The sequence below is a fragment of the Rhodamnia argentea genome, chromosome 4 (genome assembly GCF_020921035.1).
Source record: "Rhodamnia argentea isolate NSW1041297 chromosome 4, ASM2092103v1, whole genome shotgun sequence".
Taxonomy (NCBI): domain Eukaryota; kingdom Viridiplantae; phylum Streptophyta; class Magnoliopsida; order Myrtales; family Myrtaceae; genus Rhodamnia; species Rhodamnia argentea.
The window spans coordinates 19,650,704-19,663,748 of NC_063153.1; the positions used below are offsets into that span (position 1 = coordinate 19,650,704).

The following is a 13,045-nucleotide window of genomic DNA, read 5'->3' on the forward strand; positions in this document are numbered from 1 at the left end:
TTTGCGAGGAATCAGATCTTCCCTTTTTCATTAAACGCGGACAACAATCCTTAACCAATCTTAGGTATGTATGCGGAATCGTTAGTCAATCTTATCAACTCGAATCTGAATGAATGAACAGTCCTTTAAAGAGATTAATTTAAAAAAGGTCGATTGAGCCAATCTTTATAGGGTCGAATTCAGCGTATTTTCCTTTATCGCCAGATCTAGCTCTGTATATAATAATTTCGTAATTTATGTAATCTATTAGCTCGCAAGTAATAAATTCAATCCGTTAGATCGGTTAATTAATTTACCTTTCACTTAACGTCACTCACGACTTGTCATTCCAAAAAAATTAAAAGGGGATAGATAAAATCAATCATTAACGAGTAATTCGAGTGTTCTCTACGAACGAACTAGTGTAAAGCTCGACTCGTTAGATATTACGGAGGTTCGATATCCATAACTTCATTTCAAATAAATCAGGATATAGCACATTAAATCACAACTAAAGTTGCAATATGGGACAAATACTTTAGGTGGAGTCTCTTTTTTTTTTTTTTTTTGTCAGATTTAGTTGGAGTCATTTATTATACCCTTTTTTGGTAATAAAAATCCATCGAGGACTTTGAGTTTTCAATTTTAGCTGCATTTCGACTAAAAATAAATAAAATAGGGTACCATACGCATAATCAGAGGACAGTCAGCACTTTGGGAGTGGGTAAATTTATTCATCGACGGCCTTCCTTACCAAGAGTCCTGAAGTATTTCAGAGGAAACTTAATATAAAATAGTGCCCAAAGAACTTTTTTTTTTTTTTTGAAAATTTTCAAAAAAGGCCTCAAGTGCTCTCACTTTTTTAGATAAGGACCCAAAATGGGTATTATTTCAAATAAGGGCCTAAAGTTAAAGTATCCTCATTGTGTCAAAAAATGGGTTGAAGTGCACATTGTTTCAAATAAAGGGCTCAAGTGACTATATTAATCTCAAAAAAGAGTTTGAGTCACTTTAATGAGCGGCATTTTGGTCATTTAATATTTAACTTGTTTTTTCCTTTTTCTTTTATTAGAGATTCTGAAAAAAATAAAAAACAAGTAAAAAATAAAAAACAAACAAACACACAGGCCCGCCGACCGGAGGCAAGGGCCAGCAAGCCGAGACGGAGGTTAGTCTTCCCGCCTGTGGTTTTTCCTTTTTTTTTCCTTTTTGTTTTTGTTTTAATATAATTTAACAAAAAATTAGATCAAATTTATACTTTTACAAAAATGCCCTTGATCGATCGGAAAATTTGGTTGGCCGGTCGATCGGTGAGGTGAGGCCCTTATTTGGAATATCCACAACCACTTCAAGCCATTTTTTGAGACAACGATGGTATTTCAAGCTCTTATTTGAAATAAAATTCACTTCACGCTTTTATTTGAGAAAATTAGGACATTGGGGGCCTTTTTTGAAATTTTGTCTTTTTTGTTTGGTCAAAATGCCAAATGAAAATTAAAAATCTGAAATTTTAAAAATTAAAAATCGACGATTCATTGACACTACAAAACGCAAATAAACACGTATTGCCCGGTCCGCAGTCCGAGAAAATACATGGATTGAGGGTGGGACCCACCAACGCAACAGGAACTTAAGGGGCAAGTCAGGAACTTTGGACTTTAGAAACAAACAACGCTAAAACTAAAAAATCAGAAAAGATTGAGTGCATTAAACCTTATAACACAGTGTCTTCGAATAAGGGGTACGTCGCGAGTAAGTCGGTGTATTAAATCTTATAATAGGAATAAGATATCTTTCTTGATCAATCTCCTTACCTCTTATTTGTTGAGGATTAAAAAGATTCTTTTCAAAGTACATCATATTCTTCTCCTTCCCTTCCTTCCTTCCTTCCTTTATGTTCTTTTGATTCTTTGCTCGCCTTTGAGTTATTTGGCGTCGGCGTAAAGGCATCGCTTTTCGAACATGATACAATAAACTACCTTTTTGGTTTACGATTCGACCACCTTTTTGTATGCGATGCGTGGTCGGTTTGCATGTGAGGTGATCAAATAAACCTTTTTGTAACATTCGACAAGTTGGCCTTTAAAGTCGGTTGAGGTATGAGGAAACACATTTTCAAAATAAATAATAATTATAATATAATTTTCAAGCAAGCTTAATATCCAAAAAAATCTTCAACTTTAGTATTTATCATAATTATATCCAAGAAAAATTTTGTCTCATAAAAAACCCACAACTTTTACTTTTGTTCCAATTCTACCGACTTAATACCCAAACAAACTTAACTTTAGCATATGTCCCAACTATATTCAAATTTTTTTATCTCATAAAAAACTCATAATTTTTATTTTTATCTCAATTCTACTACCGTCAACCTTACATCTATAAGCACCATTAATTAATCACACGTGACTCGAATTTTCTCGTCGAACTTACCAATGAATCTTCGAAATTTAGAAATAGTAAGTTTCGAAGATGACAAGATTTGAGATTGTTCATCCAAATATCTCCAAGTATAGCCGTTTTTTGAGCTGTTAAGTACCGAAGAGAATCTGAAATGCGTTGTCTTGAGTGACTATGTATCTCCCGGCAATATATAGGGGAAGCAAACAACATAAGAGAAGCTGACAGTTTTTTCATGTCGGCTTTGCTAAGGTATAATTCATTAACGACGTAGAATTGTCATGTAGGATTAACTAAAGGTGATTATGGACGGAAGGCTAATGATGGTAGAATTGAGACAAAAGTAAAAATTGAAAGTTTTTTACGAGACAAAAAAGTTTTGGATATAATTGGCATATATGCTAAAGTTAAGGATTTTTTTGGTACTTATTTGGTAAAATTTGGACAAAAGCAAAAGTTTGAGATTTTTTTTAGACGAAAAAAAGTTTTGGATATAATTGATACAAATGCTAAAGTTGGAGTTTTTTGGGTAGTGGGCCGATTTTCATATAAATTGATCACATTTTTCATGATTGGCACAATTGGTTGGGGCGTCATAAATTTCCAATTTAACACCGTACACAAATAAGGTGCTCGGTTCTAGGATAGATTAGTTCTCACCTTGAAACCTAAAACCTGACCAGACAAGGCCAGTTCCGAATTCATGGGATTGGGAACAGACCCTATCCACCCTAGAACCAATTGCTTAATAAATGATCGTGTCATGATTGTACTCGTATGTTTGAAGAACATATGAAGTTTCATACGTCCAAAGTGTGTCAATATCTCTCTGTCTTCTGGTCACGAAACTCGAAGATACGATGCCTACAAGCACCTGTCGATTTTGATATCGTGTGCATGGACATAAAGCTCAAATCTCAAATTCACTCTGTTTGTCTCTCTCTCCGATTGCTGAAATCCCTCTCAATTCTCCCGTTTTGCCCGTGTAATTCGAACTCCTCACTTCTTTTTTTTTTTAATTTGGGTTAATACCACGAAAATTTCACAATGGTACACTCATACCACATTTACCACAAACTAATTTTTGTATAACAAAAACTCTAGAATCAGTACACACGTGTCACATTTACCCGAAACTAATTTTTGGATCGCAAAAAGTCCCATGCTAATATACTGGTACCACATTTAGCCCAAACAGGTGCACACGTACCATATTTACCCACAAAATCTCGGATTACCCACAATTTGGTATAAATGCAACATAAGTATATCAGTTTGGGGCAAATGTGATTCGAGAGTGTCTGTTTGACTGGATAAACGTGATACGAGTGTATCGGTTTGAGATTTTTGATGATATTCACCTTTTTAAGTTTCTTTTTGTTTTGCCCCATTAACCACGATCCCCTGTTCAATTCTTGCTACATATTTTCTTCTGTCGAAGGGGAGATGAGAAGGCAAACATGGGGAAGAAGCTCCAAAAAGCAAAGCACCACAACAGGACTGCATCGGAGGTTGGCGAAGATTGCGGGGTCTCTTTAAGAAGTCAAAGCGCTGGTCGAAGTGCGAAGCAGACTCTCCCGCTAATTGTGGGGGCGACGAGCTCAAGTTCCCCAAGCAATGCCGAGGAGCACTTCTTCTTTTGCCTTATGATTGAATCGGTTATGTCGGTCCAGTTCCTTGCGTGGTATCGAGAATTGGACAAGTTAATGCCGATTTATGAAATCGGGAACCACCTAAAATTGACCGATTCGGTCTGGTTTGGTTTCCCCGGTTGAATCGAGATCATTGCTCCCCCTTAGACGAGCTCACCTACAAAGAGAGAGAGAGAGAGAAGACGTGACACGACAACAACGAGAATTCACTAGTAAGACCATCAATGCCCAATTCACGTCCTAAATAGGCAACATGATGCTATATGCTAACACAAATCAAACGTTTTTGTCCAAATCCCTACGATGACATAGATTGTTAGACCACTCGACGTGTGTGATTTGAATTGATTAGTAAAATGATCCATTCCCGTGACATGTCGGTCACGATCCAGGCCCAACACACCATCGCCAGTAAAGACGTGCAAAGGATTGGTCGAGGATTCATGTTGCAATGGCCACATTTTATCACCATCATCTGCCGTGACCACCGTCGCCCTGACCACCGCCCTCCTCCTCCTCCTCCCACCACCGTGGCCTTCGCTACGCTGCAAAACCATGTGCGTAGACTCTCTCACCACCTCGCTCTACAAAATGACAAGGATTGAAGAGGGGGATCCGCCAACGCAACACTGGTGCTTAAGGAGCAAGCCAGGAACATAGGACTGGCAAAACAAGCAACATTAAAAGGAACAAAAAAGGGGATTTAAGTGTATTAAACGTGTCGCAGAAGAGAAGATCCCATAACAAATTGTGCATCACCTTCTTCTTCTTCTTCTTCTTCTTCTTCTTCTCCTTCTTCCCTTTCCATGCTTTTCATTCTTTGCTCGCCTTTAGAGCTATTTGGCTTCGGCGTAAAGGCACCTCCTTTCGGAAAGAAGTTCTACTTGCATGCTTTACGAGCCGATCACCTTTTTATTTACGATGTGTTCGACTTGCACTTGAGAGAATCAAATCAACTTTTGGCTAAGATTCGACACGTTGGCCTTTAATTTCTATCGAAGTATATGGAAACACATTTCTAAAGCAAATAAGATATAATATGCTTTTGAAGCATTTTCAAATAAGTCTTCGCAACTTTCATTATCAGCACAATTGATTGGAGCGTCGGGAAATTTCCAATCACAGCTTTCATGATTAACACTACGGACAAATTATTTCGACTTAGCGTTCCCTACAAAGTAAGGATGTGCAAAGGAATCAGGAACCGTCGGCCCGGAGCCGACGGTACCCATGAGATTAGTTCAGTTTTCAATTCTAATTTCTTGGAATTGATGAGTACTGGTCTGGTTTCTACCCCTCCATCCGGACCATATCCACACACACACACACATGAAAGTGAGAGTGAGAGTGAAAATGGAAATAAAAATTATAGTTCACTTTTAGTGAAAGTGAGTCTTTCTCGCCTGCTTTTTGACCTTTACTCTACGGTCCTACTCTCATCTCGCGGTTCTCAAAATAAAACACACATCAAGGTGCTGCCATTTATCCTACAATCTTTCTCGCTACCTCATGGATGACTCCGTCAAGATCAATGTCCCCTACTTAGATGCTAATGTTCTCGATGTGAGCCTCTATATGTTTCTCTCCCCTACCACTTATCCACAAATGCATCTCTTAGAACATCCATTAACAACAATTGAGCATTGATGCATATATTCAATTTTGGTTGACTCAATTTGATATTCGAAGCAAAATCATGCTTATCACTTGAGACTATGACGACAGAGTTCAACTGAAACAAATGATTCTTCAAAGTCTATTTGGCTTTCAGCCAAATGATAAGCAAGCTATAGAACCAAATGTTCAAATGAGAGCATTCATCCTCAAATCATAATGTCATTTTGTGTTTGATAAGCAAGGCCCTCATGCAGATTTCTTTATCATTCCTATCTCGTTCCCTTGCAAAGAAGTACCCAAATAGAAATTAGGTTCACCATGATATTAACTGATGAATGCAATTTTGCAGGGATTGGGAATCGGTTTTTGGGCGGATCAATGGAATCAACAAGCGGTTTCTAATTTCAATTTTTCGAAACCGGTCTTTAGTGGGCGATTCTCTATTTTACAATGAAAACCGCCCACCCATCCACCCATATCATGCTCACCCCTGCTACAAAGACAAAAAATGAAAAAAAGGAAGATGCAACACCATCTCGAGAATTTGCTGCGTCCATAAAAAGACCGCCAATACCCAATTGGTGGGCCGACCCGGAAGGAAAATGCAACCCGACAATGATTTTTTTTAGATTACTACAAATAAATACGTGATTTGAATTCATGTACGAAACGATCCATTGACCCAAAACGTCCGTCGCGATCCAAGCCCGACGCCCACTAAAGACATGCAAATGATTGGCCAATGATTCACGCTGCGATGGCCACGTTACCATCATCCGCCATGACCGCCGTCGCCACTCCTCCTCCCGCCACCGTGGCCTTCACGACGCCCCAAAGCTACGCGCAGAGACTCTCCCACCTCCTCGCTCTCAAAGGCCACACTCCCCTCTGGTGCCCCACCCTCTCCGTGGGTCCAACCCGGCAGACAATGTCCTTCCTCACGTCCCACCTCCAGCCGCCGGCGCTCGAGCCCTTCTCCGCCATCGCCTTCACCTCTCGCGCCGGCATCGCCGCCTTCTCCGCCGCGGTCGCCGACATCCAGGGCTCGCTCTTGTCCGCCCGCGGCTGCGATACCTTCATCGTCGCGGCCCTCGGCAAGGACTCCGAGCTCCTGGACGCCGACTTCCTATCCCGGATTTGCCCCAATTCGAGACGGATCGAGACCCTAATCCCCAAAGTTGCGAGCCCTCGGGGGCTCGTGGACTCGCTCGGGCGAGGCGACCAGAGGAGAATCCTCTGCCCGGTCCCCCTGGTGGTCGGGATCGAGGAGCCGCCAGTGGTTCCGGAGTTCATCAGCGAACTGGAGGCGAAAGGCTGGGCGGCGGTCAGGGTCGGCGCGTACGAGACGCGGTGGCTGGGCGAGGATTGCGCGGAGCCTATCGTGAGCAGAGAGGAGGGCGAGGGATTGGATGCGATTGTTTTTACCAGTAGCGGAGAAGTGGAAGGCCTTCTGAAGAGCTTGAAGGCGGGTTTTGGGTGGGAGTGGGAGGACGTGAGGAGGAGGTGGCCGGAGTTGGTGGTGGCGGCACATGGGCCGGTGACGGCGGCGGGAGCGGAGAGGCTTGGGGTCCGGGTCGACGTGGTGGGCCACAAGTTTGAGAGCTTCGGGGGTGTTGTGGAGGCTCTTAGCCTGAAACTCCAGAGTGCAAAAGAACAACCTTGAATTTGAGCTGAGCAACTTTGTGATTTGTGCGGATTCAAATTTGGCCCAAGAAGAAATCACGAACATGTTAAGCAAGATCATTCCTGTTCTCTCTCGTTTTCCTTCCACTCATAGAATGAAATCGCCAAGAAAGGAAAAGAAACTAGCCATGGACTGATAAATCAGACAAAAAAAATGCATGACGATGATGAACGTCCGAGTCCATAATCAACCAACAATACTGCCCAAAACAGACAAAAGAGTAAAGTGTTTCTCATTCTGCTTCTTGAAACTGAATCATGTCCTTGGACTCGAGGCCAAACATTTCCAGAAAGGGTGTTTGTTTTTGATTTCCCATCTACCTCAGTGGTGGAAACTTTGGTGTAAACAACATATCCTGCTTTTTTTGTGAAGGTGTCCGTGCATATCTTCTTCTCTTTTAGCAAAGTCAGATCTCAAGGAGCTTTGATGATTTTGCTGGATGTAACATGATCCACTCTTTCGGCTTTTCGCCTTCTCTGCTCAGTTACACAGATTTGTTCGGGTTTCGGGTTTCATGTCATCTGTTGCAAAAGACCAAGTTTGGTAGATATTTCATTTGCTTAATGCAGAGTACGGAAATAAGTATGACACTCATGCTATTCTCTAGGAGTACACCAGAATATAGTTTGGGGGCTTTTAGAACAGCAAGCACTTACTATGCTGAAAATAAGAAGCAATCAAGTATTCTATATTAGCTATTTGACAAAACACTCAAGACTTTTATGCTGACTTGGTATTACTCATATGCAGGTGTCATTTTCTTGGTGGCTTCAACTCCGACAGGAGCTTCAGTGCATCGCCGATGGACGGTCGGTCAGATGCCCTGCTTTGTATGCAGAGCAGAGCGACTTCAAGCACCAGTTTTATCTCCTCTTGCAATGAGCGATCTGTACTGACCTCGTTCTCTGCGAGGATTTCCCTAGCAAGAACATCCCTTGGCTTGCTCCGTATGCTTCCTGCCGCGTTTGCCGACCTTCCATTCGTCAAAACTTCCAGAACGATCTCCCCAAAGTTGTAAACATCCATTTGGAGCTGCTCCCGTGTGGCATTGTTATCTGTCATCAAACAAGGACAGAGAAAAGAATCAATTTGATGCAGGGTCGAGATAATGACAAGAAAATGATCCAAGATAGTTCTGCAGACGGTATCCACCCGCTGTTAGTTTGATTCAGCTGTCCATTATGCATCTGATTGTGCATTGATTAATATTATGTTTCTGATCACGAATGAATTGTTGCTCTAGATGAACTAAAAGCTTCTGCTTCCGCAAGTCATCATCATATGATGAAACTATCTGTACTGAAACTTTGGTCCTTGGGGCATGATGGCATTCTCTAAGATATGGCCAATTCTAAATTTCTGTAGATGGCTTATTCCGTTCATTTAACACCCAGAAATCAACTTTGTCAAACGTGAGTATTCTATAACATTAACATCGAATAATGTACTGTGTGAGGATAATGTTTAGCTCAATTTACCTGCTTCCTGATTAGAAACTGTTCCGCCCGCAGAACCTTTGTTCATCCAGACCAGATAAGTGAGTCCAAACTCAGTCAAACGCGGTTCCATATTCTCATCAAACACCACATTACTAGACTTCAGGTCTCCATGGGGCATAGCAGGAAAACAATCGTGGTGGAGGAAACAAAGGCCCCTGGCAACACCCATCACGATTCTGTACTTTGCACTCCAGTCCCTCTTTATTCTCATCTTTTCAGCCAAATTCCCGTTTGGCAGGTAATCATACAACAGATAGGCCATCTGTTTATTGTAACAGAAACCTAGCAACCTGATCAAATTCACATGCCTTGCATTGCCCATTCTTGTGATAAATTCCATCATGGCCTTCATTCTTTTTGGATCCCATTCGATATTTTTCACTAATACGGTGATTCCTGTGGGCAAAAGGGCTTTGCATACCAAAGCAGGTGGGGAAGTGGTTGATTCTATGGATTCTGCAGAGCTGAAGCTTTTCAGAATATCGCTAGCTGTAAATCGAGGAAGCCCAACGAAGTAAACCATTTTCCACCGGCCTTTATTTCCTTTCCGGAAATAAAATAACCCGAAAGTGAATGCCACAATGGAAACAACTAGTCCTAAGCATAGTAGCAGAACCAGCATAAGTTTGCCTATGCCTTTGCTTCCCAGTATGGCCACTGAACCAGGACATTGCCTCAAAGGTTCTCCACATAGTCTCATGTTTCCAGCAAAGGCACTTCCATCCATTGACTTGAACACCTTCTCCGAGGGGATTGAACCGGTGAAATCATTGTAAGACACATTCAAGTATTGCAAACTCGAAAGATCACCAAGTTTTGCCGGTATTGGACCGGTGAAATTATTGTGCGACAGGTCGAGAACCCTTAAAGCACGGAGATTTGCGAGCTCTTTGGGTAGAAGGCCCGTCAGGTGATTGTTGCTCATGTCGATCCTTTCAAGTGCCTGGCATCTAGAAACACTTTTGGGGAGTGATTGGAATAAACTGTTACCATTCAGCTCAATGACCGAAACTGATCCACATGAATCAAATGAAGGAATGTTCCCCGAAATATTACAAGAGGAGGCCGAGAAATTCTGAAGAAATGGCAAAGACCATATCCCTTCTGGGATGAATCCTCCTAGCCTCAAGTTGTAGGAAATATTGAAGTACTGGAGTTTTGAAGCTCGATATATATCTGCAGGCACTCCACCAGTAAAATTGTTCCTCGACAAATCTATGTACGTTATCTCAGGAAGAAGGCTGAATGTCAGAGAGATCTCCCCTGAGAATGAATTATCTTCGAGCCGAAGACGAACGAGGGAAGAACAGTTCGCGAGAGACGGAGGAAGACTGCCCGCAAATTTATTCGAAAACAAGATCAGTTTGATTAGAACACCTCCTGAGCAGATATCAGGTGGAACAGCACCTACCAAGCTGTTGGTGGAGACATCAATGTACTTAAGCTTCATGTTCTTCCCCAAACTGCGTGGAAGTGACCCGGTGAAGTAGTTGTTCCATATGAGGAGGGTCTCAAGTGATGGAAGGTCAGCAATACCTTCAGGAACAGTACCATTCATCTCATTATACATCAGGCTCAGCAACCTCAGATTCTTCATCTCCGAAAAGCTCTTGGGGATCGGGCCCGAAATCAGGTTATCTGAAAGATCCAAGTCAGTGAGGGAGATCATTCTGCTGAACTCTCCGGGAATCAATCCAGTGAACATGTTCTTGAAGAGGAAAAGGGACTGAAGCTTCGTGAGATTGGAGAGCGCGCTCGGGATCAGCCCGGATAGGTTTGCGTCCGCGACATCTAGATATTCGATCGCGCTCATGTTGCCCAATTGCCACGGGATGCTTCCCTCATAGGAATTGTACCCAATCTCCATATGAGTGACTGTCTGAAGCTTCCCCAGTTCTGGTGGGATTTTCCCACTCAGGGAATTCCCGGCAAGGTGTAAGAACTCGAGGCTCTTGAACGAGCCGAATTCAGATGGAATTGGTCCGCTGAAGTAACTACCGGCTAAGTTAAGGACCTTGAGATGTTCGAGCTTGGAGAGCTCAACAGGCACTGGGCCTGAGAAGCTGTTGCTGAATGCATCAAGCACTCCAAGGTCGCTGAGACCAGAGACTCCGCTAGGGAAGTGACCAGAGAAGTTGTTTCTGCTGACATCTAGAGTTCTCAACCCAGAAAGATTGAAAATTCCCACAGGAAGCTGCCCAGAGAAAGAATTGTAACTGAGGTTTAGACTAGTCACCTCTTTGAAGACGCTGAATTGCTTCCCAGATAATTCACCACCGAGGCCTTTCCTCGATAGATCAAGACCCAAGATTGACGTGGAGTTTTCATTGCAAGAAACGCCAGACCAAGAACATGCAGTCACTTTCTCTGGCGAGGTTTCACCTCCAGGGCTCAAGATCCAGTCACTCAAGCTGTTCTGGTCATCGAAAAGCTCTTTTTTCAGACTCAAAAGTGCCTCCGAGTATACATCTGCATCAGCAGACAAAGCTGGTTCAAAGAACACGAGGATGACAAGAAGGTGAAGGCAGAGAAAATGGGAAATCTCCATTGGTACTTGCAGTTTGCAAGCTGGAGGGACAGCAGAAGAAAATCCCACTGAAAGTTCAGTGGAAAATGGGAAATTTTTTTAGTATGTCAGGTGAAATTCACAAACTACACTTTTTTTTTTTATGGGTTTGGTTTGATTTTGGGTGAGTGGTGCATGGGGAATAGAGAAAAGTTGGTTCATGAAGGAGGGAGTGACGTTGATGATTAGTTGAGATTGAGAATATTATTGAGTTTGCTTTAAGGAACACAAGTGGGCCGCTTGGTTTTAAATTACGTGGAATAGCATCTCTTTCCTTTCTTTTTCTACTTTTTACTGGAGAGAATCCAATCATTCTGCTTCTGAGTCTAATTCAAACTGGCATTTTGAACACTTTTATGGCAATCAACGTTGCATGAAAAGTGATTGAGCCTCGTGTGGTGCTTTCCTTTCTCTCTCTTTTGCTGGCTGAGGCAGAATTTCCTTACTTTCAGGATGGATGAGTGCAACTTCTTTTATCTTTATAAAGATTCTTGCGCTCATGTTTACTTAGCAAGCGAGGAAGTTTGGATATGTCCGACTTCAACCCAAGACGCACATGATCCAAGGGTTCATTCTCTCAAATCTGTTGCTGCACAGAAGAGGGATTGCAGCAATACATTTTGGCAACCTTCGATTTGAGGGCACGTTATTACCGAGTACTCTCCATTGGACACGATTCAACTGCTTCAGTTAAACTAGTTGATACCCTTCTTTTCCTCTGTTTTAGACCTTCTGTAACCGACTCTCGCTCGACCATGCCTTCCCATGTAATGGGATGACAGACTAAGCTTCAAATAATCATCTTCTATTGCATTGTCAATGTATGGGGATTAATTTCTGGACTGGTATTGTTATTTCTGGTCAGGTTGGTCCTTCTAAGGCCTAAATGAACAAAGCTCTTGTCAAGAAAGTACTGCTCAAGCATCAGAACGGAGCACAATGGAGGTACATACATTTGAGTATGTAGTAGAGTCGAGACATGTGAAAGGTGAACTGTATGCCTGTGTTTCTTGCATAACCCTCCCAAAGTGAAGTTGGACATATAGACAAGTGGGTGTAGATCTTTGTTAGGGTTTATCAGATAAAAGTTTGAGATGACAATTGCAGGTGCAGAGAGTCACAAGACAGAGAAGGAAAAGACAATGGTTGTGTTTAAAGGCATGGCCTTTTTCTTCTGATTTATGACAAGTGAGGGCTTTTTTGTTTCTTTGAAGGACTCAAAAGATAGCTCTTCACTTTACGCCTGTGTACAATGTGATCCTCGAAACTCTAAGAACTGCAGGTACAGAGTGTGTGAGAGAGAGAGACTACTAATTTCACCATTTAAAATTGGTGAAAACTAAACTTCCGCAAGACTTTACGGTATTTCCCTCTTACCAGGGAAAGAAAAAATAATTTGATAGGAATTAGGGAGCTTGAGGATCGGCCGTGAAGCGACATAAAATAATTATTGAAGTTTGTAACTTGCTCTATTGAGAGACAAGTGAAGCCAGCCTCATGTTATAATGATCTCTAGATATTTCGTAACCACAAATCTAAATAGAGCCACCTCGATTACCAATTTCACCATTTAAGATTGGTAAGTACCCTTCTAGTTGGTCATAAACTCATCCTATAGTCATCCAAAGGATGAAGATAACTCAAT

General features: G+C 42.0%; 2 protein-coding genes across 2 annotated transcripts; one reads left to right on the forward strand and one right to left on the reverse strand.

Moving 5' to 3' along the window:
* Positions 1-6,263: 6,263 nt before the first annotated feature.
* On the forward strand, positions 6,264-8,204 carry LOC115752575. Its single transcript, XM_030690824.2, has 2 exons — positions 6,264-7,380; positions 8,086-8,204. The coding sequence occupies exon 1, from the start codon at positions 6,394-6,396 to the stop codon at positions 7,312-7,314; it is 921 nt and encodes a 306-aa protein (XP_030546684.2). The 5' UTR covers positions 6,264-6,393; the 3' UTR covers positions 7,315-7,380; positions 8,086-8,204.
* Positions 7,860-11,581, reverse strand: LOC115752562 (leucine-rich repeat receptor-like protein kinase TDR). The gene is made up of 2 exons (XM_030690807.2): positions 8,814-11,581; positions 7,860-8,390 (listed from the first exon to the last, which is right to left on the reverse strand). The coding sequence occupies exons 1-2, from the start codon at positions 11,380-11,382 to the stop codon at positions 8,089-8,091; spliced, it is 2,871 nt and encodes a 956-aa protein (XP_030546667.1). The 5' UTR covers positions 11,383-11,581; the 3' UTR covers positions 7,860-8,088.
* Between the last annotated feature and the right edge of the window lie 1,464 nt (positions 11,582-13,045).